The 26,661-nt window shown below is 37.3% G+C and overlaps 2 protein-coding genes across 4 annotated transcripts in view; one reads left to right on the forward strand and one right to left on the reverse strand.

Annotated features, from left to right (window-relative positions):
• LOC140942789 (uncharacterized) lies at positions 1–4,622 on the reverse strand. 3 transcript variants are annotated; one of them, XM_073391788.1, is made up of 5 exons: positions 4,481–4,622; positions 1,549–1,732; positions 1,085–1,143; positions 563–599; positions 1–333 (listed from the first exon to the last, which is right to left on the reverse strand). In XM_073391788.1, exons 1-5 carry the CDS (start codon positions 4,604–4,606, stop codon positions 92–94), a joined length of 648 nt encoding a protein of 215 aa, XP_073247889.1. In that variant the 5' UTR covers positions 4,607–4,622; the 3' UTR covers positions 1–91. The 3 variants fall into 3 exon arrangements, with proteins under 3 accessions (XP_073247889.1, XP_073247888.1, XP_073247890.1); XM_073391787.1 differs by having other exon boundaries at positions 563–602; XM_073391789.1 differs by having other exon boundaries at positions 563–602; positions 1,549–1,790.
• Positions 4,623–4,727: 105 nt separating this feature from the next.
• Positions 4,728–26,661, forward strand: part of LOC140942790 (nuclear pore complex protein Nup133-like) — a 44,941-nt gene continuing 23,007 nt past the window's right edge. Inside the window, exons 1-14 of the mRNA XM_073391790.1 lie at positions 4,728–4,910; positions 7,601–7,719; positions 8,898–9,007; positions 9,647–9,871; positions 11,019–11,078; positions 12,139–12,249; positions 15,416–15,462; positions 17,070–17,148; positions 17,854–17,913; positions 18,772–18,830; positions 21,691–21,761; positions 23,256–23,335; positions 23,711–23,810; positions 26,576–26,644. Coding sequence (XP_073247891.1) covers positions 4,798–4,910; positions 7,601–7,719; positions 8,898–9,007; positions 9,647–9,871; positions 11,019–11,078; positions 12,139–12,249; positions 15,416–15,462; positions 17,070–17,148; positions 17,854–17,913; positions 18,772–18,830; positions 21,691–21,761; positions 23,256–23,335; positions 23,711–23,810; positions 26,576–26,644 — 1,303 coding nt within the window. The 5' untranslated portion in view covers positions 4,728–4,797. The remainder of the gene's footprint in view (positions 4,911–7,600; positions 7,720–8,897; positions 9,008–9,646; positions 9,872–11,018; positions 11,079–12,138; positions 12,250–15,415; positions 15,463–17,069; positions 17,149–17,853; positions 17,914–18,771; positions 18,831–21,690; positions 21,762–23,255; positions 23,336–23,710; positions 23,811–26,575; positions 26,645–26,661) is intronic.

The following is a 26,661-nucleotide window of genomic DNA, read 5'->3' on the forward strand; positions in this document are numbered from 1 at the left end:
GACGCAAAGAGCAAAGAGAACAATGAAAGAAAACGAATAAAACAAAAATTTACATTAAAGTATTGAAATTGAGTCACATTTATAATATACTTTATAACAATTGACTCACTGATAAATCAAATATCATAAAAACGAAAATTTGCAAACACTTCAAGTTGGTAGATAAATTGATACATGAATTTAAAACAAACAAAAAAAAATCTTTTAAGGGCTCACATTGGGTAGTATTTCCTTGTGAGTTAGCATTAACTTTAAGCTCAATGTTGGTTTCTTCCACCTCCTGGGGATCGGCTTCCCCTGGCATCTGGTCAGAAACTGCAATGTTTTCTGAAACTAATAATACAAGATACGTTGGATACACCTATGACTTCTAAATGCAAATGAAAGCCTTTGTTTTCCTTTGACACAAGACTTTAGAACTTATACACTTGTGCTTGCGTCACCAGTGAAAACCAGGCATATGTGCTAATAATGTACTATCTGAATTCCTGAATCCTTTTTGCTGAGAATATTTTTTCATGTTAACTACTTAATCACAGGCAAAAGAAGGTTAAATACTTACTAGTGATCACTGGCACGGCTTGAGCTGCATTAACTTGCTGCTTAAAAAAACAATAGAAAACTTAGGGGTATGTGCTATACCAACTTTTCAATAATCAATCATAAAGGGGGATTTAATACAAAATTTTCAAATAATTAATTAACCATTAAAAAAATCAGATTAGTTTGATCAACGGGTGAATTCATGCGTGAACATATATGATAGCCGTAAACAGAAGATGCACAAAAGTTTGATCTCTAGGCTTAAAGCCCAGGGAGGGAGAGGGTACTCCAGATCAAAATTTAATGGGTAAAAAAATCCTTAGGGCTTCAAACAAAACCCAAAAAAATGCCTGGACCAAAATTTAACACCCTTAAAAACCCATGCTGGATTTCCAAGCCATTAAAATTTCCAGAAAGCATTAACTACATGACATAATAATAACACAAAAACTAGAAACATTAGTTTTGAATAACCAAAAAATCCCTTTATGCTTAAAATATAGCAAAAAATGGGATAGGGCAAGGAAATATAAATACATACTTTAACATTCATAGAACTTCCATTACAGGGTGTAGGTGCGTTCCTCGTGTTCGAAAATGCTTTAAAAAAAGATGATTATTTAGAAAGCTATAAGTAATGATTTTTAGAGCAGTTTTCCCTTAATATACACATTTAAGTACATACAGGAAATGAAATGAGTACAATGAGGTGTTTTGGAAATAAGATTACAGCTTCCACAATCTGCAAATATTGCCAAGATGACCAATACTGATATTACACAGTTCAACCCAAATGAGAAAAATAGAATGAAATGGTATTGCTTCTTTAAACTAAAAGTACTATTCTTTGCTTAAAAGTGTTCAGATATTAAAAGTTCAATCCGCATTGTTTTGAACAGAATTAATTCTCAGTTTGATATGAAAATTATATTTTAAAAAATTAATATTGCATCTTCTTACTAGTGATTGACTGTGCATTGTAAGTATACAAGTCAATTATTGTACCTTTGTCCATGCTCTTGAGTATGGATTCTGGCAGCTGCCTTCTTTGAATATGAATGCAGCCAGAAACCTGCCCATTGCCAGGAAAGGTTAGTCTGCCTGCACATCCACGTTTGGTACTGGTTACAAAACGTCTGAGAGCTTGCTCCCTTTCTGGTTCACCAATCAGCCTGAGTGCTTCAATTATCTTAAAGCCAAATACATCCCCACACTTGCATTTAGACTTCATCGAAAAATTTTCTTGCCTTAAATTCAAAACAGTTGAAATATTTATTATAATCACAGAATCAATTGTTATACAATCAAGCAGAAAGGTAACGTACTGTTGAATAAGAAACACACAGCAACTTGCACAGCCATAAATACAAGTACAGACTGTGTACCTTGTACATCAAAATTACATTTTAGCTGATAAAAACCATTCAACAGACACACTGAGGGACCATGCAAGAAAGAAAATTAAGTTAATGTCAATGATTGTACTTTTGCTGAAATCTTTGATTTTAGTGAAAAAGCCCTTAACAGACGAGTTTAGGAAAACACTCAAAGCATCGACGTATTGGCGTATTAATTAAGTGAACCCAGAATAGATGGGACTCTTGAGACTGCCATTGGTCATCTTCCATTCCCCACAAAAACTACTGGCACTGTAAGATTAAAAATCTCAAGCCTATTATGTCTGATTTAATAAAAGTTTGCAGGTATAAAAAAAGTGTTTTTATTCATACCTTTTTCACATAATGGCTGTAAGACACTTTTTGACACTGTTAGACACTTTTTGGACTTAAGGTTTTGAGATACTTACTGCTTTAAAATTACAACCCAATCATTTATGTATATGTTGTAGTTAATTTTTTATTTCAGTTAATTTTTTCATTGTTTTTGTATATGATAATATATGCTAAATAAATGAACTTAAAAAAAAGGAAAAACAAAAACTAACTGAAATAAACAATTACCTGCAACATATTTATTAATAGTAGCTGCATACCATACAGTAATAAAAAATTAATGTATTTGAAAAAATGCAAAAACCTCTTGGGGTTGAGCTGAAGATTCTGTCACAATTGTTTTTATAAGGCATATGTATTCCTCCTTTTCTGCTTGGTCATACACATCTATATTCACTGCTGTACTGTCTTCAGCTTCCAAAAGCTTATGTACAACTGGAATAATATTATGTTCGACCACAAACTAGTGTCTTTTGACGTGAAATCGCTGTTCACCAGTATTCCACTTCAACTGGCTCTAGACTGTACTGAGAATGCTATTAAGAACTCTACTGTTGAACTACCACTACCTACAGACGACATTATGGACCTACTCAACCTCTGTTTGACTTCGACGTACTTTCAGTACAACGGCAAACACTACAAACAGTTACACGGTACAGCTATGGGCTCTCCAGTTTCTGTTGTTGTAGCAGAAATTGTCATGCAAAACATCGAGGAACAAGCCCTAACTACTTACACGCGAACTGTACCTCTTTGGTTACGTTATGTTGACGACACATTCACCGCCGTACACAGAGACGGAATCGACGATTTTCACGAACACCTTAACAGACAGAACGCGGACATACAGTTCACCAAGGAGATCGAAGAAAATGGTAAGATACCTTTTCTAGACTGCTTGGTCACTCGCGACAACAACAAACTACTAAAAACGACTATTTACAGAAAACCAACACATACCGACCGATTACTAGAGCAGTCTTCGTACAACCCGACCTCTCACAAGGCTACTAGTATCCGGACTCTGACGAGACGAGCACAACTAGTTTGCGACTCACCTGACAGCCTACAAGACGAGACTGATTATCTTAACAACGTTTTTAGTAAGAACAATACGGACAACAACAACACGGACTTTGTTAGGCGGAACACTCACAGTAACACTGATTCCAACTCTCAGACCAACTCTGGCCCTGTTACGACAGCGACTATACCGTATATCTGGCACCTCTGAAACTATTGCACGTATATTACAACCTTACAATATACGTGTTGCACACAAACCGATAACCACTTTACGGCGACTGCTTACTAATGTCAAGGACAAAGACAAACCGGAGGACAGACAGGGAGCAGTATACAAGATCAAATGCTGCGACTGCCAGGCTTTTTATATTGGTGAAACTGACAGAAACCTAAGCACACGACTGACCGAACACAAACGTGCGACGAGGAAGTCGCAGCAGGTAACTGAAGCCTCAGTTCTGATCCCGAGGTAGGGTTGTCCCGAGCAAACCAAGGCCTGGATACCAGGTGCCCGGCCAACAGAGACTGATGAGCAAAGGAACAAGGACCATGCTTCCAAGTGAGTGAACAGTACAATGAGTTGGTTGCTAATCAAAAAAGTGAGGGGTCAGAGCAAAATGTTGCAAAGGAAATCAGACTTCCAAGATGCAGGAAATCAAGTGAAAGTTATGTTTAAAGCAACATCATGCCAGGTACAGTCTGTTAGTGAGAAAACACTTTGCCAGAATAAAGTATAATTTTGTAGCACCAAGAAATAATTTAACCTGAAAGCATTTAATGAGCAACCATACTTCTAGAATAAGGTGATCCGAGTGCAACAAATCAGATTACAAAGTAGTCCACTGTAGTTGATTGAGCCAATTAACAAGTGGCTAGTTCCACAAGAGGCAAGAGGTTCCCTGCTCGGAACATACATTTTCAATAAAAAGGCCATAGTACTAGAAGGATATTAGGGCCTACCTGTTTAATATAAAAACAACAACCACAACAAAAAAAACAAGAACGGAAAATTGTGACTGTGATGCACTTGACTGAGCAATCAAAAAACTCATAAAGCAAGGTTTCTTGATCTTGCTTACCAGCTAAGAACATCATAAATAAGAATAAATAAATTGTAAAGAGTTCTCAGACAAAGCCAAAAAAGTTCAGTATGCTATTTTGACAATGATGCTTACCCCACAGACTTCACATGTTGAGCCTAACATTCGGTAACCCTTCAACATGTACTGTCCCATTAATGCACTGATCCTGTCACTTCTTTCACGGCTTTTGTTGTATTTCTCCTGCGTTATTTTGTCCATATTATTGCTTGGCTTTTCCACGGTCCACACGACTTTAGAATACGTTTCGTCTCCCATACACGACATATCCACTATGGGTCGACTAGTTCTAGTCCCCCAGCGATTTTTGGCGCGCGACAGAGAACTTCTAACTGCTACAGAGCTACTTCCACTTCTGGGCATACCAGCAGATCTCTTGGAGCACAAGAATTATGGCTAGCCCTTGGGCAAGACCGGCATTTAAAGGAAAGGGACGAGATTCCAGTCCTTTTACGCCGCGTCAGTCCTTAAATTATTCTTCATTTCTTGGAGATTCAGCTAAGAGGTTTGTAGGAATGTATAAAGCACAACCTACACATTTATTTTATCCACAGCACTGGCTAGTTTTTCTTAGCCAAAAAAAAGAAACAGTGACAAAACAAATAAGCAAGAAAAACAGCTATGTATTATTTCTAATTCAATGCCCTACTGGTCCGCGACTCGCGACGTGTTTCAGTAAGCCCATAAACAATTTCACGCTGTTTCTGTAGCCGATGCACAGGCCACCCAAGCTAGTGGCGCATACACCAGGAGTTGTGATACTAAGGTTATCTTAGGTTGTGAAGGCTTGTTTAGGAATGCAACGGATTTATTATAAATAGTACAAATAAGCATTAATTTACTAGAGGTTTCAAATTAAAATATGCCATACCAGCATTGTACAAATCTATAAATAAGTTCTGGGCCACTTGCACCTCATATCTACAAAACGTTATCTACTGAAATAATCCACATGCAAATTCTTTGTGATTTGTGACTCAGAATATAAACAGTTACTGTAATATTAAACAGTAATGTATGAATTTTAAATGAAGATATGATCATTGCAGTGGTTATTGCAATTTGCTGTAAGCAGTTACAAATAAACATGAAAAAAATTCGCTGTGGCTATATGGCCGGTAAGCGGTCAAGGCTTTCAAAACACTAAATAGCCGGCAGTCCTATATTCTCAGCAAATTTCACAAAATCGAAAGATTCTAGCTAATCTAAACTATCATATGTCAATTTAGAAAAGTCAAGCGATGCTGACAGGCTTTATAGATCTCAAGTCTAGTGTTTGGTTTACGTTGGGCTCAGAGGACGAAACCATGTTTTGTGACACTTAGAACGTTTTGATAATGATGATGATGATAAACTTTATTTCAGTGTCAGGTCTTCTAGCTGGCCATGTAAGGCCTACTAATAGGGGACACTAAATCAAAATACTATCAGCTCTTACTAATTAATATAAAAAAAATATTTACAAAGAATGAAATTTACAAAAATATACATAATAAAAAAATTTCGATAAAACATATTCGGATTTATCATATAAAATAATACTTACTGATTAAGAGGTGTCCTTTTTGTCTAGAAAATGTCATTTATGTACAACATAGAAAGCAGTTTTTACAGCCCTTTGTGATTACTTTTTCAAGATCTACCTTACGAATTTCCTTTTTAAAGCTGTAAATTATTCTGCATTTTTTACATTCTTGCTTAATTTAGACCATATTACTGGACCCACATATCTTAGGCTATGTCTCCTGTAAGTTGTTGTGTTGTATCGAGGAATTAAAAAGTCACCAGAATTTTTGAGCCCACAGTGAGGTTTATTGAGCTTAAAAATGTCCTTTATGTACGGAGGGCATATATTGTACTTTGCCTTATACATAATTATGGCTATATCCTGCGACCGGCGACAGCCTAGTGTCGTGAGTTTAGCTTTTCTCAAGAGCTCATCGCATGAACTTCTCGTATCGCAGTAGACAGCACTTAACGCTCACTCTTGTACTCGCTCCATCTTTCTGCTATCCGACACACGACAGAAATGCCACACTGTACATGACAGTATGTAATTTGAGGCATCGTTGTTCATAACATCAATTTTCATCTGTTTTTTTTTATGCTTCGACTGCCGGTCAAGGTTTTCAAAACACGAAATGGCCGGCAGTCCTATATCCTCAGTAAATTTCACAAAATCGTCGACAAGATAATGTTGAAGTGTATTTCAGCTAGACTTTTTCCGTCGGTTTCCCGCGAAGGCCGTATGAAAGGTCAAGATGGTATGACGTCAAACGTTGCCTGTCACGCCATGCTTTGGACAGAAAATAGTAACGAACATCCGAAGACTCGAGACCAACAAAACATGATATAGAGATCCCACAAAACCGGCTGGTTTGATCAGGATCATGACATGCGATAGTTTAGATTAGCTGGAATTTTTCGATTTTGTGAAATTTACTGAGAATATAGGACTGCCTTGACTGGCAGTCGAGCTGAAAAAAAGTTCTAAGTGTCACAAAACATGGTTTCGTCCTCTGAGCCCAGTGTAAACCAAACACTAGATTTGAGATCTATGAAGCGTTTCAGGATCGCTTGACTTTTCTAAATTGACATAAATGATAGTTTAGATTAGCTAGAATCTTTCGATTTTGGGAAATTTGCTGAGAATATAGGACTGCTGGCCATTTAGTGTTTTCAACACCGTGACCGGTTACCGACCATATAGCCACAGCGAAAAAAATTTTGTGACTTCAATGAGTTTCAAACCCCATGGCCACTGGGTTAGCACTGCAGTGTTCTACCATTTGAGCTATTAACCCTTTAAGTCCCAATAGTGACCAACATCAATTTTCTCCTAACGATATCCACACAATGTCAAGAGATAAGGTTATGAGAATTAATAAAATGATCATTAAAGACAAAATGCCATGATCTTTTATCAAATTCTCTCAACTAATTCTTAAAGGAAATTTATAGAGATCAGTTTGGAGAAGTTGCATGTGGATATTGGGGCTTAAAGGGTTAAGACCCATACATTGGGAGCAGGCCAATTTGTTGAGTTCATCTTAACTCGTGAAAGATATGAAACGTGAAGATGATGTGGACTGTAGAAGTACAAATTTTAAATGAAGATATGATCGCATTGAATTGTACAATAAGATTTACTTTGTTTGTGACATTGTATTTTACATGTCTGGTATCTTGCCTCAGAAGTCAGCAAAGAGTCCCACTGAATTCTCAGATTCTGGAAGAGACAGATCAGCATAGAGTAGAGACATTTGGTTTTCCTTTACCAGTCCAGATCAACGAGGCACTCACAAGCAGAGATGGTATTTTTGCTTGATGTTTTAAATATTAGGAAATATGTTTCTTTGAACTTGCATATGTGTCACGTACCGAGGACCAACTCCATCAGAGGTTCATTTGCCTAATAGCTTTTACAGTCAATTCCCTCCTCACAGACACCTTGCTATTTAAGGTGGACACTTCTATAAGACAAACACCTGGTGATTGTCCCTTTCCTGCCATTTTTCAGTCATTACTGCAACTAAATTGTTTATGAAACAGTCACTTCTCTTAAGACCCACTATTGGAGCTGGTCTCAACAGTTCCCATCTTAAAAAAAATTCATTGTGTTGCAGAAAGTATTTATCTCTACTGATGTAGTAATGATATTCCATTGGCCCTTTCTGGCAGTGTTAGCCTATTGTTATTTGTTTTAACTGCAGCTGTGTTAGCTCAGTCGGTAGAGCGCGTGACTGCAGAGCGGGAGGTCGCGGGTTTGTTTCCTGGGGGCCAGACCAATAATCAGGATCTTAAAATAACTGAGAATTGAGGGTGCTCCCTTTGCACTGCAAGGGGCTAGACCTTCGCATGGCGCAGATGACCACGTAAAATGGTGGTCCTGTCTCCAGTGGGAGACGTAAAATGTATTGTGTCCCCAATTAATACTTACGTGCTAAATACATTGACGCTCAAATAAAGTGCATTTATTTATTTATTTGTTTTTATTTTATTTATCACTCATTATTGTTCAGTTTTATCCTAGGTAAATTATAAATTAATATTTCCCTTTGTTTTAAAACTCATTATCATACATTGCCATTGCCATGCCCCATAACAAGGGAAGTAAAATTTAAACCAACGCCAAAATTGAAACACAACATACATATGTTATACATAGGTCAAAATTAAATTCTGGTTAAAATTTTTTAACCTACAATAGGTTGATTGTCAATTTCCTTGGTCTCCTAGCCCTAAGTAATATATGAATAGGTATTATTCGTGAATTAGGGCTAATTGAGAATCAACCAAGGTTAAAAAACTTTAAACTTGTCACTAGAGTTTTTTGTGTAATAGAAAATAGAACAATGACAGGGACCAGAAAATTGACCAGTTATTATGCTAGACAACACCTACAAATAAAATATAATAGGAAATTGAGAAGAGGTAACATTTATTTATTTTAAAATGCATGCTGTTTGAGGTATTTAACTTTATTTTATAGTCACCGGTGATCAACAGATCAGTGTAAAGATTTCCCCTTTTGGTTGGGCTTGGCTTGTTACCGGAAGGAAATTGTTTATTTGGCGCTATGTGCCAGGAGCTGAAGCAAAGGTTTGTCTCAGCCCTTTGATTCCAGATACTTGTGTTAAATAAAATCATGTCATGCTGTGTTTGATTCAGAAATTACCCAAGCCTAACAATGCTTGAGGCAACAACTTTATTAAGATGTTTCTTTGTACATTACAATTGACTGTACATGTATGTGTCCATATTTTCAGACAGTACAGTGGTCAGTTATTGAGTTATTGAGGATAATGTTATTTTTTATTTGTTGACATTTCAAGTTGTTTTCTTGTTGTATATTGGTTATTGAGGATAATGTTTTTTTTTTTATTTGTTAACATTTCAAGTTGTTTTCTTGTTGTATATAGAATTCTGTTTTTAAAAGCTAGAAAAAATCTTATGTAGTTTCCTGTGGAAGAGGAACAAAATTATTCAAAAAACCTTAATCACATGAATGGTACTTGAATTGTTTCTGTAAGTTTAAAATGCCAGATTTTAAACCCTGTTATACAACCCACACATTGTATGCATGCACATCTTGTGCTTAATTTGATTATTATAAAAAAAGAAGTATAAGAGGTGACTTGGCACATTCAAATGTGCTAAGTTAATATTATATTTCTTCCATAACTTTATAGTAAATACTGAAAAATTAATAAACATTCATTTGGCTGTTGTGTTTATCAGGGAGTATTTTATAAGGAGTTGATTTTGCCAGCTTCTGAGTTGTACCATATGGCTGATCTTGTTTGTGTATTGGATTGTTCTGGTGATGTATCTGGTGTCTCCGTTATGGCTGTTTCTCCTGAGGGACTGGTGCGTTACTGGCCAAGTCTTGTTAATGACACTGCTGTGCTTGATATGGAAACAGACTTGATAGGATGCCAATGCCATTCATTGACTGCTTTACAGGTGTGATGTAGACATAGTTTTTATTTTCAAATTCAACCAGTCTTCTGGTTGTAATAAACTAATATCTTACTAGATTACATGTATAATATGATAGTATCAATTTAATTACACTTAGTTATACAAGGAATAGTGTGCTTGGTCAAAAGCAATATTTTTTAATTATGCATGGAAAGTCTCTGCCACCCAAGGCATCAAATTTTCTGCTAGAGTTTCTTATCAGATGTTGCTTGAAAGTTGGATAATGAACTGGTAGGGAAACTCTAAAAGCAGAAAACATGTGACTGTTTTGTTACCCTGCTGGCAGAGACTTTTCATGCATGGTAACCAGTCCTCAGAATCAGGACATTCTGCTAATTGGATCCTCGGATTGAATGTTGTATGTACGAAACAGCACTCGCCCCTCTCCCCACACATAAGAAAATCCTCTGGTGCCCAAAGTATTCTTTTAATTTGTGGGGGACGTGTTCATGACAAGAAGTGATTGGCAAAGGAAATGCCAAACTTGTTAAGCAGTTTGTAAAACAACTACCTCTTGAAGATGTTATTTTTGACGTGCATAGTTTTCTACATGTCACGATATTCGATCTATGACATTTTAATATCGGACTTAACAGTAAATCAACATAGGAACTTGCGTGATGTAATCTAACAATAGTAGTTGAATCATCGCCTTAGTTTACGAACGGCTGTTACGTGATTAGAACAATAATTATTCATTGATTCTCTTGTAATGCTCGGAGATTCATGATTAAAACTGGAGTTGGCTAGTTGATGCGTCTCTCTCTTTATGTCACTAATTCGAACGACATAAAATGTTACACTACATCAATTAAATTACATATTTTTTGAATTGTATGTAGAAAATTGACCTGTGCTTATGAAAAGTCACCAAAATACATATGAAAATATAAAACAAGATAGTCAAATACATTTTACGAATTCCTTATAAAGATTCCTGACTTGTGATCTGCCCTAGAAGTTAGTGTGGTATTTGAATAATAAACAATATATGAGTGGTTTCATTATATTATAAAATTGTGTAAAATATATTATAATAGCTCATATACCATAACGGCTAAGCCAATCAAAATGCTAGAACTGCATTATCCAATGATTCAGTTTTTAATAATATTTATTATTCTTGCAGCCCTATGGTTGTATCCTGATGACTACCACTAATGAACTGGTACTATTAAGTGGTTCACAGGTATTTATAAAGGCAACTGCTCACAATCAATAACCTCCAATTATATTGGCCTGTACTACATGTACATGACCCTCCTGAGTGCATAACACATTGTGTTATGCTCAGGGAGTTTTTTTAGATGTCAGCATAAAGTACAAGACATGCAAGAGGAAGAAAATAGAAAGTATAAATGCTTGTAAACAGGTTATTGCACTGTTTCTTTGTAACACACTTGCACTCCAACAATTGACCAATCAAAAGATGTTAAGATTATTGGCTGCAGCAAACTTGCCTATTACTCTACAGTCGCCTTGTATTTACATAACATGGAATTCCATTGTTTGAAGTGTGGAGTCAGAATTACATGTATGTCACAACTGTGATCATCCAGTTTTGTTTTTATCCCTATAGGGTGTTCATGGCTTACCCCAAAAGCCAGCAAATTAGTGAATTCCAGTTGCATTGATTTTAAAAAAATCCTGATGCAAGTGGCAGAGAAAAAAGAACAGGAATTTTCTGTTTGCTCCCACTAACTCAATGGAGGTGCATGGAGGCACTGGTGTGATGGGTTTTGGGGAAAAAAGTGCTGTGAAGTGTGCATTGTGTACAAAGAAAAAGACCTCACGCTATAAATACATCTGACCCACGAATGATTGCAGAATTTAGAAAAACTCACTTTGTTAGGAAAGTAGAGACCATTAACTCACCAAGGTGACGTGAAATCATGTCAGATTTTAACATGATGATATTGTTGAATTTATATGCATTCATCATGCAACATATGATACAAATCAGCCCAAAGAAACGTAGTTTTGCAAGATGAACATTTAGGGGAGAGAACCTCAGATCTACTGATAAAAGCAATACCATCATTATTTTACAGGTAAAAGATGTCAGATTATCTTTCACTCATAGAGGAGAACTGGCTTTATTGGTGTTCCTTATAACATTCTCTGACAATAGAAAATATTTTTTGATATACTTCTAGGGAATAACTTAACAACATGATTTGGTATTGTTGACTGAGAATGCATGCATTAAACCATTTTTGTGTTAATTGCTTGTTTACTCTTTTGAACAGAAAGCAATCAATTGTCAGAATCTGAAATCATCAAGTGGGGTTTTTTCAGACCTTGGTCGCCGTGTTTCTTCTTTCATATTTGGATCTCAGCCTGCAAGTTATAAAGTAGCAGTGAGTGTGTCTTTGAATAGGACATTTGCATGATGGCGTCATTTTACTACTACAACTAGAATCCTTTTCGTTTTTCCTTTCATATTTAAATTTTGTAATCCCAGTGAGGTTTGAATAACAAAAGCCCTACTTTGCACAAGAAAGCAAAACCCTGAAGGATTCTGGTCGTAGTAGTAAAATGATGTCATCGTGCAAATGGCCTATTTCTGCTGTATTATTTTAAGTTATCTTGCATTCAGGCTTATTCTTTGTAGCTTTTAGTAATTATTATTATTTTAAGATGCAGAAATCAGTAAAATTAACTGAGAATGAAGAAGAGGATAAGAAGGCAGAGTTTTTTGTGGCTGTTCTATCACTTGATTTGTTTCCCACATTTTCCCAAATTTAGGGCATGCATTATACACAGGTAAATATGGTGATTACATGTACATGTATATACATGACTTGTACCAGCTTAATTTTTAGCCTCAGCATTCTCATCAACTAAGATGTCTACATGTTCAGTGCACATTCATTCCATTCTTAGAAGGTCTGACTGTAATAAGAACAGGCCAGGTAGTTGAGGGTTTTCATGTATGCAAAGCTTCTGATAACCAACAAATCTAAGGAAGATAATGTGCAGTACATCTTCTGTGTAGCAGATGATTATCAGAAAGTAGTGGAAACACATCACACTGTAAGTCGAAGCTTTATTGACAAATGCTTTTCAATGTTGTCTTGCTCAACCTTGATGGATATGGGTCTTGACTTTCCTCTTTGTTTCAACTGCATTTACATTTGTTGCTGAAGTCACATTGCAAACAGTGTGCCGTAGGAAAATTTGTATGAATACTATCAAAAGAAATACCTGAACAATTTCACCTTTGACAGGTGAACATAGTGACGTTGATCCTGATAAACTTGTAAATCTCTAAATCTCAGAGCTGAGAAGCATGATATACAAACACGTATCAGAGTTGTCCTGCTTTTTTACTCTCCACCTCTGTGCACCATGGTAAACTCCTGAAAAGCATGACTTAAAGTGAGAGAAATTAAAGAGAGAGTGCCTGCCGGTCTTCAGGATTAGAGTTAAATAAACAGATCTACAATGGACTGCAAACAGTGCAAGTGGTCCACTGCATCATTACATAAAATGTAGGAGTATGGTCAATTCTCTTATGACTGTTTGATGGTGTGTTTTATGTCGAGCCTCTTCCTCCACTCTCTGCATCCCACACCTGTGCATTTTACAGACCAGACTGAAAACTTTAGGCAAACATGGCTAAACCCAGCACCTAGTCTATCTGCAATGGCCATCGCATTTTGAAACTATTCATTACCTGAGTTAAGTCACATGATGTGTGTAACACAGGTACAAAAGCATCATTTGTGCCCCTCCATCCCCTTCCCTACTCAAGTATTGAAGTTGTGTTAAGCTGAGTTGCTTCCCTCATTTTACATTTCTTATAAATTTGTCATTGCAAAAAGGCAATTTCGCTAGCGCATCTATGGAGTGTTGACAACTGTCAATAATAATTTTTATTAAAACCTTTTAACTTTTCACTTTCAATGAAGATGAGTACTGCAAATGCAGGTTGTCACATTGTCAGTCACTGTCAACAATAATTGTTTCAGGACTACACACACCTGGACGATCATATTCCACTTTAGTATGAGGTTCAAAACTGTTCAGCTGCCTGGTACACACTGTAACTTGTGGTGGACATTACGACCACACTCAGTCACTGTCAAAAAGCATCTTAAAGATTTACATGGACTAGATAATATCAGACAACATATCAGATTTTAGATTCTCTTATTTTAACATTTTAGGCCATATTTATGCGAGTGTTATCCCAAATCGCTGTCAAAAGTTATAGATGTGTGTGGTCCATAAAGGCAATTAGCTGTTTGGACCTGTGGCACTTCTCAAAGTTCATCTTAATACTCATCAACCCCTGCCTGTTGCAGTCTGCAACCAATAGCTGAACATGTGGCCTAATAGTAACGGTTTATGGCTTCCAGGTACAGACTAAAAGACTCAACTTCTATGGGTGTCGAGTCAGCTTGCATTCTATGAGTCTCCAAAAATATAGGGGCTTTACAGAGCCCAAATGGCATGACTGTAAGTTGATAGAGGTCACTTACTGTTGCAATTGATGTTTTGTTAGTCCACTCGACTTCATCTCAACCTGTCATTAAATGCTTGCAAGGTTAAGAGAACAGAACCATCATTGTGCCAGACAAAGCATCACTTACTCAATAAAATCGCTTAATTTTGGTAGCAGGTCAGAATGTTTCAATTCTTCTGGCTGCAGTGTTGTTGCAAAAGGAAGTTCACATATCATTTTATAAATAACCAGGCTTGCCCAAGGATCCAACTGCTGTTCAGTGAACCTTTTTATCCTACCTCCAACTGTGCTTTCATTCAGTGGTAAATGCCTTACATTGAACAGATGGGCTTGCTGTCCCTTGTGTTGATGTTGTGCTGGTAACTGCTCATCCTTCTCAAGCTGCTGTCTGAATGGGCAAAGACACACCATTGAATCTTGTCAACTGTTACATGTATGTTGCCAATTTTACATTGCAAGGCTCGTAAAGCATGATGTTCATTCTAGCATACAACTGTAAGTGCCAGTGGCCGCTGTTTATGCTATTAAACCTCTTGTTCTTGTTAGTGTCATCAGTCTTCATTTTGATTAAGGCCTAGCCTGGTGTATGCACCATTTAAACCTTTTTTTAGTGGGGGTGGGGGATATCAATAAAGTTATCCTTGCTTTCATGATGTTTAATGAACATCTGGATATGTGAGTTACTCTTTTAACTGCTCGGGCCAGCTATATCACCTAAGGTGGTGAGGGTGGGCCCTTTGAGGGAGGCCGCCATACAAAATGGCTTTAATATGAGTAAGTTCAATCTATCCTCCAACTCAAAATTGGGTGCAGCATAAACAACTGAAATATTACTTTAATGTTGTTTACAAATTAATATTCACAGATTTCCACTCAGTCTCACCTAATATGCTGTACGATATTACATGTACCGCATATTTCTTAGTGAAAAACCTTCCTTAGGTTACTATCAATGGTAATACAGTAAAGCATGTGATGTTAAGATTAGTTTACACCATTAGTTGTACATAGCAAAATGTAAGAATATGATTGTCTGTTATTTTTGTAATGTACAGAATTGGCAGAGAGTTCTTGCTAGCAAGGCCTTGTCTGATAACTCCAGGTATCTGGCTTTCATTTACACTGTATGTATGTTTAGTTTGGGTTTGATAGACTGTATTTTTTTAAACGAACTTACATGTTGCCGTGTTTTTATCTTCATCTTTCCTGGGTATATTATGAACCAATTTAAGGACTGTAGCTCCTAGGTGGCGTGCTAGCTCAATTGATTAGAATGCTGCAGTTGTTATTGCAGGGGGTTTGGGTTTGTATACTGGCAAGCCTGAGAACTTCAGGAATATTGATTATGTAGTGACCAGTCACAAGAAAGATCAAGACAAACAAACAGTCCAGAAATCACAAACTAACTTGTAGACTATCTGTACCTTTTTAAATTTGGTTTTCTCTGGGGCTGGCTTATATGTTTTTACCTTAAAGCACATTAACTTTACAGAAATATTTTTGGCATTCCCTGTTTTCTGAGTGTTACAGTAAAAACTCTTTTAACTAGTCATAGTTGTCACTAAATCTGCCCCCGACCTTTTAAAAACCGAATTAAGACTCCATGTGGTTGTCCATGTATTTGCGATGAACCTTTGAAATGCAGTTTTCGTATTAGAGTTTCTTTTGTTTTCTTTTGTTAGAACACAGCTGATATAAATAATTTCGCAATAAACTAACCCTACCAAAACATGGACCACTGTTTCAAGTTTCTCACCTTTGAGATATTTCCCAGTTCACTTTTTCTGATCCTTGTATGAAATAAAATAATCGGGATTTTGCAATAAACTAACCCTACAAACACATAGACCACTGTTTCAAGTTTCTTACCTTCGAGATCTTTCTCAGTTCACTTTCTCTGATCCTTTTCTCTTCTTTATTAAATCCTGAATACCTTAATATAGAACAAAACCTGGTAATTTGACGTTAGCACCTTTCTTGTTTTTGACTGGGTTTTAAACTATTTGAGCTATTCCTGATGTGGTTTGAATCGAGTCTGTCGATCCCGTTGCTGATTTGTGTCTTACAAATCAAGTTCAAAGTTCTGTTGATCCACATTGCTGATTTGTGTCTGACAAATCAAGTTCTTTAATACCAAACAATTCCAGTACTGCTAAATAGCTTTTTAATTTAAAGAAATCAGAAAATTGATGTGCTACAAGATACTCAATGATAAAAATACTCACCTTATAGCTTGGAATGAAATCCTGACACAATTTGGTGAATGCAACTCGTTGACAAACCCAGTTTGCGCAGTTGCTGAGCCAGGCACACATGCTGAAAATTAACCAGGACCAGATCAGCACGTTAACTTGTGCTTTAATTTGTGACTAGATCTTTTTGAGACCAAAGTTGCAAGACATCACTCACTTTAGTTAGCTTTACAGCATTACTTAATACTTAACATTTTATTAGTTCCTTAAGACTATCATATGCAAAAGAAGGAATCAAATAAGTCTAAATTTTTAAGAATTTGCCATGCCTTGTTTTACCTCCTCCGGTTGGCATTCCTGTAACTCTGGAAGTTATGTCTGAATTGGAGGCCTTTCCCTTGCACATCTTAAATTTAGACTAAAGGAATGCTGGCCAAGTGGAAAATCAGCAGCAGATTTTAATTCAATATATTTTTGGATTTTTTTTTTCATTACTATTTAATGTGTATGCTGTCAGGGACCTTTTTGTGTTAAGCGGAAATCAGTTGTTCAAATGGAAGATTCTTCAATTAGGACCAAGCACCATTCAGGAAAAGGTAATGCCAGTTAAATTATGCTAACATAGTTTATATATATCACACTGATTTTATATTACGTGCAGTATGTTACATTGTTACCATATAAGGCCCACTTCAAATCTCCATCTTTTCATGTACTGAACCTAATCCCGTCAACTAAGTACATGAAAAGATTAACATCTGAATCAGTTAAGTCTTACATGTCTAATTTGGATCAACCCATGCATTGAGTTCGAGTGACCCACATGGGAATTTTGACTATGGAGCAACTTTGTTTCAAACATCAAACTTTTCATGTGCTGAATCTAATGAATATGAAATTTCTATAGTTTATTTTGACCGGTAAACATTGAAGACCAATTTTTATTGTGAAAATGAATTGAGGCCGACTGATTAATTAAGTTTGACATCTGAATCAACGATCATACTTATATCATTTGGGATGATCCAAATAGCTATTCTAAAGTTCAGTTCAAGTTAAAAGGTTTTTTTTCCTTTTTTTGTGGATGGCTGGTGTGGCTTAGTTTTACTAAACAGGTTATTAATAATTCAATCTATATGTAACCTTTCTTGCCTTTAGAGAGACCATATCCACCATTAAGCTGTGCCCACCCAAGGTACATGTAAACATGAGGCTAACGTTACTATGAAAGAAAGTATGTGTATGGATTGATCTTTCTGTAGCTATATATAACATATATCTTTTCTAATCCCTCTTTTCAGCTTACATTTCAGCTAGAACTTGAAAGACTATTTAAAGAAGCTACAGTAAATACACTACAGGTAAGAGTTACTAACTATATGTAGAGTCCACTTGTAATGTTAATAATGAAAACTAAGAGACAGTTTGGTATTTAAATGGCCATTAGACTTGTCAAGTACAGTCATCAGTATGTGATAATCTTTAAAAGGGTTATTATTTAAACACTGAAGGGCATGTGCTGTTTAAAAAGGGGTACAGCTGTAAACAGGTAACTTACTTGGGACCTCTGTATCAGATGAGCAATTAGGATTCCAATTTAAATGCCAGTTTTGTCATGTCTGCATGTATTATTTGTCACAGCATGTCACAATATGAAAGAACTGCCTCCCACTCATTTTCAGTTACTGCTCGTAAATCATATAATATATGTTCAGGAAAATTTACATGGCACTTTTTTTGTTCTAAATAAGTTCCCTATAATGATCAGATTTTGTTATTGATGGAGTATTCAACTGATGTCTCTGACAAGTTTAAGATTGCAATATTTGTATATAACTCAACAATGAGCCTGGCATACTTTTTTAAGACTGTTTTAATTTTTTTCAACACATTCACCCCTCAACTGGCTATGAGTTCTCTTGTGGATCCATGTACCTTATAGCATTTGTGACATCATCAGTTTGATGGTTAAGCTTAACTTCTGCTGGGTGACAAAATCTTTTGGCTCATACTGGTACTCATGATGTAGCAATGTAGTGAAACAGGCCCCATGGAAAGTGCATGAAAAAAATTTAAGTTGACAGTAAATTTCAGGAAAAATTTTGTTCCTCTACTCAAATGTACAGCTGTACTTCCCAAGTTAAGGTAAATTGCCTCGGGGAAATTTTTATGGCTACATCTGAAAGAACCAAAGAATTTATAATGTACTTCCTTGCTAGGTTGATCCACAGTCAGTGAACCACGCCATGGTTTGGTGTCTTGATGTGGCCATGAGTAGGTGAGAATAACTAAAAAAAATGTTGTTCATAAACACCCTTGTTACACAACTATGAGAAGCAAAATGCATTTACTACACCAGTCAGGGAAAGGTTCAGTAGAGCAAGAACACAACTGAGGCTTTATTGCTCAGAGGTAGAAGTCAATAGTACACAAATTAAAGCATGAGTTAAAGAGAAGTCAGAGTCAAGAGAAGCTACAGTGCTCTCCCCTAAGGTACTGCTGGCTAGTACTACATGTAGTGTAACATGTTCTCTAACAACATATTGGTAGGAGATCCTCAATGGAAACTGTGACAAACAACATGGACTACTTGTAAATAACAATAGCAAGCTTTGATGTCCCTGGTAATGAGATAGTAGCCTTAGTAACATCAGAATTATAGTGTCTTATTGTTTAATAAGCAAAGTGAGTAACAAAGTCATCATAATTAGCTTAGCATTCCTGATTAGTGTACCATTTTTAGTATGTTAGAAGCTTTTGACATGTCAAGAGATGCTATTGATTGATTGATTGATCTGGTCTGATCCACAAGTTGGATTGGCAAAATCACTGTCGCCTGCACAGGTATCTCCTCAGTTAGAGTTGCCATGAGTGTTGGAGGATGGATTATTATTAAGACCTTAGGTGGAATTCTCATGTTACAGAAATGCAAAAAAGAAACCTGCCAAACGATTGTATTTTAAGCACAACTAAAGGGTGCAAGAGTACCGCCTGAAGAACTGGCTCAGTTCTATGTAGGTTGCATCCAGTTAGTTTTACTCTATGGCTACCTAGATTTATCATTTTAGTCTTCCACAATATCTAAGCTTAAATGTTAAGCAGATACATAAACAGGCTCTGAGGAATAATTGTTGGTTATGAAGTGCACTACTCAGATGCCCTGTCACGTTTAGGCCTTGTTGCTTTAGAGCAAAGAAGCATGGTGCTGTTTAGAAAACCTCTTTTCACAAAATTGTTCACAATCCCCTTGATCTGTTGCACCCTCTCATTCCATTCAACGAGGGACCCTGCATGGACCTCAGGAACCCTAGATCATACTGTGTGAAGCCATGCAAGACCAACAGGTGCTGTGATACCTTTATTAACAAATGCCCAAGTATTTTTTAATTATTCATAGTTAGTCTAAAATTTTATATTTTCGTAGTTGTAGGATTTGATATAGTTAGTACGTAAAGATTTTTTAATTATGTTTCATAACTCTTTTCTATACACTGTAAACCTTAGCAATTCAGTTGATATTGCTAGTGAGGTATTTCGATAAAGCATTCTATTCTATTCTAAGTAGTGAGTTTCTAAACATGCTGGGAAATTTCCTGTGAGGCAGATGCACTCAGTGCAGGTGTAGCCAATGAATTTTCATCCAAGCAGGCCTCTGTATCAAGGGTAGATGGGTGAAAGTGACCTGGGTACACTCAGTTGTATTCCTTTGGTTGGATTACCAATGAAAATTACCAATGACAATGAAAGAGCCAGGCAGTAGTGTGTAGCTAGTGCCTTCAATTTCTCACTGTGGGGGTTATGGCAAGCCCAGGCGTCGATCATGTGAAGGACTTCTCTGGTCCTTGTAGAGCAGAACTGATCATGATGGATCAACATCTCTTTGGCAGAAAAACCAGAGACCACATGACTAGATGTGGAGATGTGGACATTAAATGAGATAGAGGAACTCCTGTGGATAATGGCATGGAGGCTTGCATTTGACTTCTTGTACTGCCCCCTCACCATCTGGGTTCTTGTTTTGATTCTTAACCTGTACTGTTTTTGACGAAGGCCATCAGTGAGTACCTTAAATCCTGGGGAAGGGTTGGTATTGATAATGGTGGGTAGACCATCCAATTGCAACTTAGAGCATATTCCAGTGGGGCTGTTACTATCAACTAACTGACTCATTCTCTGAAATATTTGAGTAGCAGTTGTGAGCACTTTTGATTATCACATCTGTGGTGTATGATACTTGGACAGCACTGGGCAAAGGACAGGCTGACTGTTCCATATATGCTGTGGGGATGGTTATAAGGTGATGGAATTGGTCTTGTCTAACATGCAAATTGTGATTGGCGACATCCTTGAGTTAATCGCTACTAGTTGGGTGGCCAAACTGGATGTTTGTGGCTAGGAATGAAGGCTTGTCATTCTTATTGACAAGTAGGCCTTCTTTTGTGATAGTTGCAATTATTGTAAGTGACCATCTTATGCTCTTCACAAGACTTGCTGGTTAGATTCTTGGATGAGTATGTGCATTATAGATGTGCAATAGTGCATCCTAAATTGCCCATTCTGTTTGTGTTGCCAACCAGTTGGTGCATCTCATGAATTGGAAATATTCATTGCCTTCTAGTATGTTTTTATGGTGGTAACTCTAATGACAGAGTCCTGGGTTATTTTTCTGAGGATGCAGGTCTAACACTCAGGTCTTGTACTGATGCAGAGCTGCATTTTATGACCGGCAAAATCAGATCACAAATGGCGGACCTGGAAACATAATCTTACTAAGGCCTGATATCAGCTTACTGTGGAGAGGAAGACAGGGAAACAAGGATTGGTTGTAAACTCCCCTCAACAAAGTTTAATGAATTTTATCGGAACAATTTATGATGGAAATTTATCATTCTTAGTTGTTACGTCTTTAACAAAAGTAATATAGACCTAACAATCTTAAGCTTGAACTAAGTTTATTGAGGCCATTAATTATTTTCTAAATGGAAGAACAGTAGGCTTGACTCAATGGAAGTTTCGTTTTGAGTGTGATCATAAGCTTGGAAAAAATGTCATGCTTCATCCTCCCTCCCAAAGTTTAATAGAGGGTGTAGTTTTTATTGTCATTATTCAAAATGTCTTTGTTAATTCATTCTTGTCAGCTCTGGACTACTTATATTAGCTGCTGTAGCTCTCTGTGGAACTCAGACTTCTCAGCTGTTTTATACCCTTGGTAAGTAAGTTAGTAGAGGGGGTGAAAGAGGTTTTTGCATGATAAAAAGTGTGTTTAATCTTGGTGTGAAAGGTGAAAACACGAAATCAAAATTCGTAAACTATGAATGGTTTGCTTGTCGTGATACTTGAACTTTAAAATCTTTTATCCGGTATTTTTGTGATTTTCAACCAATTTTTTCGTGAAAATAGATGGTAAGTTTCAACTGAAGAAAAATTTTACACTGAAGCCCGTGGACCTTCAAGCTAAGTCAAAGTTCTTATAAGTTTCCCTTAGACCTATTTTTTTGGATAGTAAACTAGGGCTACCTTTTGGCAAGTTCAAACGAGGCGAATGTGTTTATCATTTGTGGAATGTCCCTATTCAGATCTTTGCAATTTGTTACATAATTTTAGAGGTTTGAAATACATTCTGCTATAGAAAAGGATGGTACCCAACTTTGGCACATTCTAGGCTTTCACTTTTATTAGACAATAACAACATGGCTTGAAGCTTTGTTGGTAAATTGGAGCAAGTTAGCACTTTCATGGACTATTTCATTGTATCTAAACTCTAAACGTTAGAAAGTAAAATATAGTTCAAGTGAGGCCTTTGACTACTGAAATTAAAGATTAAAATTAAATTCCGAGCTTTCTTCGACCAACAGCATCATCAGGGATAAGAGAAATATTCCGCGTGGTAATATACATATGAAAAAATTGTTGTGAAGCAAGATGTGAAAAGTGCAAGAATGGGGCAGAAAAGATTTACTATTAAAAGTCAGTTAAGTGATGACTCATCATTAACCCTGCAGACAGCGGCATTCTGAACAGGTCTAGCCATCCACTTTCCCTTTACTTTGAAAATTTTCATGAAACGTGAACACAGAACTTTAATCACCGTGATACATGCATAGGACCCCCCCTTTACACCCTGTTAGTGAACACATGTTCATTGCATGGAAAAGTTATTGTACTTTTTGGAATGAGGTGAGAAAAACAAACAGGTTAGGAAGGGACGGAATGGCCCCAAAAAATTGAAGAATCAAAAGGTGGACAGAAAGGAGAAGACATTTTAATGTGGGGAGAGAGGGAAAAAAGAGTGAGTTGATGCTAATTTTGCACTGTCCTACCCCTTAAATTTCAAGGAGTAGGACATTTGTCATAACTATCGTATTAATATTCCAAAGTTACCCTGAGGTTGACACATTGAGGAACCTTGTATCAAAAATCACATGTGGCAGTGGCTACCAAGATTAAATTTTAAAAAAAAAATTATGTGGACCTTTTTGGACCTTTTCAGATGGATTTTCTGCAATTAATGTATTATATAAGGGAAAAAAAACACACCTCTGAAAATCAGAAAATCAAAAGGCATGATAATCTAATATTTTTTTTTACTTTTATTACTGTATTCAAAGGCTATTTCCCCTTAAAACCCCATCCTCCAGTCCTTAGTGAAGTCAGTAACTGTGTACTAATGGTAAAAGGTCTCTTTGTTTTTTCGTTCATGAAGGGCTCCTTAACTCAGATGCAGTCCCTGGTCCTTCCACCCTTGAGAGTATCAGTATTTTGCCATATTCTGTCATGTACACTGTAAGTAAAGTGGACATATAATGTTATGATAGTATAAAGTATGTGAATTCATATTAAAACCTTTGAACCGGTCGTGTATTAAATCTAAAAATCTCAGTGGTTAATGGGAGTGTGTCCTTGGTCTCTAATGAAAGATTTTTCATTAAACTTTCTTTTTTTTCACTAACTTGTATCTGCATTGTCTACTCTTTGAAAGCCTATTAGGATTTATGGTCAAACCCCCCATTTTATGGACACCCGCTTGATACAGACACGTCATTATAATGTACAGTTTGCATTGTTCTTGGGGAAAGAAAGCCCCTACATTTTCCCTAAATTAAACCTGCTTAATACGGGCACTCCACTGACTGTGCCATTTATTTTCTGTCTTCACAGGAGGCTAATGAACAAGAGCTTCTGGATTTCAAATTGCTGCTACCAGAAAATAGTCCATCAGCATTTGTTTATGACTCCAACTCCATCATCTGTGTTTCAGGTGTTTACATAATACAACATGTATATACAATATCATCGTTTACCTGTGTTATTCTTTGTTACCCAGTGTTCCCGTGTTCCCCTATCTTCCCCTGTCTTACTCTGTGTTACCCTGAGTTACCCTGTGTTCCCCTCTGTTACGCTGTGTTACCCTGTATTACTCTGTGTCACCCTGTGTTACCATTTGTTGCTCTGTGTTCCCCTGTGTTACTCTGTGTAGCCCCTGTCTTCCCCTGTCTTCCTCTCTGTTACTCTGTGTTACCCTCTTGTACTCTGTGTTCCCCTCTGTCCCCCTGTGTTACCTTGTGTTACTCTGTGTTACCTTAAATTACTCTGTGTTACCTTGTGTAACCCTTTGTTCCCCTGTGTTACTCTGTGCTACCCTGTGTTACCCTGTGTTACCCCGTGTTACCTTGTGTAACTCTGTGTTCCCCTGTGTTACCTTGTGTTACCCTTTGTTATCTTGTGTTCCCCTGAGTTACCCCTGGGTTACCCTGTGTTACTCTGTGTTATCCCGTGTTACCCTGTGTTACCCGTTTTACCCTGTGATACCTTGTGTTACCCTGTTTTACCCTTTCTTCCCCTGTGTTACCCTGCATTGCCCCACGTTACCCTCTGTTACACCTGTGTTACCCTGTGTTACCTTGTGTTACCCTGTGTTACCCTTTCTTACTCAGTGTTACCCTGGGTTACCCTGTATTACCATGTGTTACCCCGTGTTACTGTGTTAGCCTATGTTACCCTGTTTTACCCTTTTTTTCCTCTTTTCCTCTGTGTTTCTCTGTGTTACCCTGTGTTTCCCTGTCTTACTCTGTGGTACCCTGTCCTGCCCTTTGTAACCCCTTTTTTACTCTGTGTTACCATGTGTTCTGCTCTGTTATTCTGTGTAACCCTGTGTTTTTTCCTGTGGTACTCTCTGTTACCCTTTGTTTCCCTTTGTTACCCTGTGGTAGTCTGTGTTACTCCTGTGTTACCCTTTGTTTCCCTGTGTTACCTCTGTGTTACCTCTGTGTTACCCTGTGGTCCCCTTTGTTTCCTTCTGTTATCGTGTATAACCCTGCGTTGCCTTGTGTTACCCTGTGTTCCCCTGCGTTACTCTGTGTTACTCTGCGTTACCCTGTGTTCCCTTCTGTCACCCTCTGTTACTCCATGTGACCCTGTGTTACTCTGTGTTAGCCTGTGTTACCCTGTGTCACCCTGTTTTACCCCTGTGTTACCCCGTGTTACCCTGTATTACCCCATATTACCTTTTGTTACCCTGTCACGCTGTGTTACCCCATGTTACACTGTGTTACCCTGTTTTACCCCGTGTTACCCTTTGTTACGCTGTGTTACCCCATGTTACCCTTTGTTACCCTGTGTTACCTTGTGTTACCCTCTTTTCCCCTGTGTTCTTCTGTGTTCCTTTGTGTTACCCTATGTTACCCCTTTGTTACCCTGTGTTACCTTGTGTTACCCCATGTTACCCTGTGTTACGCTTGTGTTACCGTGTTTTACCCTGTGTTTTCCCGTGTTACCCCTTTGTTACCCTGTGTCACCCCGTGTTACCCTGTGTTACCCAGTGTTACTATGTGTTACCCTGCGTTACCCCGTGTTACCCAATTGTTACCCTGTATTATTCTGTGTTCCCCTGTCTTACTGTGTGTTACCCTTTGTTACCTTGTGTGTCCCTGTGTTACTACTCTGTGTTACCCTGTGTTCCCCTCTGTTACCCTGTGTTACGTGGTGTTCCCTTTTGTTACTCTGTGTTTCCCTGTGTTATTCTGTGTTCCCCTGTGGTACACTGCGTTTGCTTGTGTTACTCTGTGTTACCCTGTGTTATTCTGTGTTCCCCTGGGTTACCCTGTGTTACCTTGTGTTAATTTAATTGTCTATGATAGACAATTGAAATATTACAGTCAAACCATGGTGAGTGGTCACTGGGAGTACTTTGTAAAGGATGACTGTTTACAGAGGTTTGGATTTAAATATTATTGTAAATCATTATCTTTAATTGCCGTCACTTTATATTCAACTTTACACTTGGCATAAAAACGCAAATTACTCCGAACAAATACTGACTCAAAAAAACAAACAAATGGATTTGTTTCATTTTGAAAGCTCAATAACCTAATTGCGTCATATTTGCCTGAGATTAACAGACACCCAGTACTGTTAATAGGGACTTCAAAATCCGTCAACGAGGGCGGCAACAAGGACATAAAAGAGCAATAGGTTGGATAGGCAAATTTACAACTTTGCACGTGCGCCAAAGTTTTTGTATTTCTTTGCTGTCACTGCACGACTACGACGTGAAAATGCTTACTTCACGTTTTATAGAGGACATGAATAAATGGTTGCGAGGAAATTTTCTTTCTTTTTCTGAACTTGGATATGGTTCTATATTGAATTCCATGAGAGTTTGCCTACATTTAACAAATTAAGTGAGTTGGAATAATCGCGATGAACGAGAACTCAATTTTTAGGCGACATTTTTGCCGTCGTCGCCACCCTCGGATCTTGGGAGAGGGAAGAAGACGGTTAAACTTGTTTGACAAGCGTGACAATAATTTTCGCCAAACTTCGCCTTCCTTTAAACAGTTCTTTTTATAAAAGACCGAAAAACATTAAGGTTAAGTGAAGATCACGACAAAACACGCAAGTAATAACCCTGTCACGTTTGTCACTCGTAAATTGATTTGTCGTCCTCTTCTTCCTGCCATCCTGTTGAGTAAACTTACTTGTAACTGTCATTTCTACGATTAATTCACAAGTCTTTGTTTTCAGTTCACCGAAGCGATGAACTACTAAACAAGATTGATCTACAGTCTCCTCCAGATGGAATTTTGGGTTCAGGTATGGATAAGTGTTTT

The sequence above is a fragment of the Porites lutea genome, chromosome 7 (assembly GCF_958299795.1).
Source record: "Porites lutea chromosome 7, jaPorLute2.1, whole genome shotgun sequence".
Taxonomy (NCBI): domain Eukaryota; kingdom Metazoa; phylum Cnidaria; class Anthozoa; order Scleractinia; family Poritidae; genus Porites; species Porites lutea.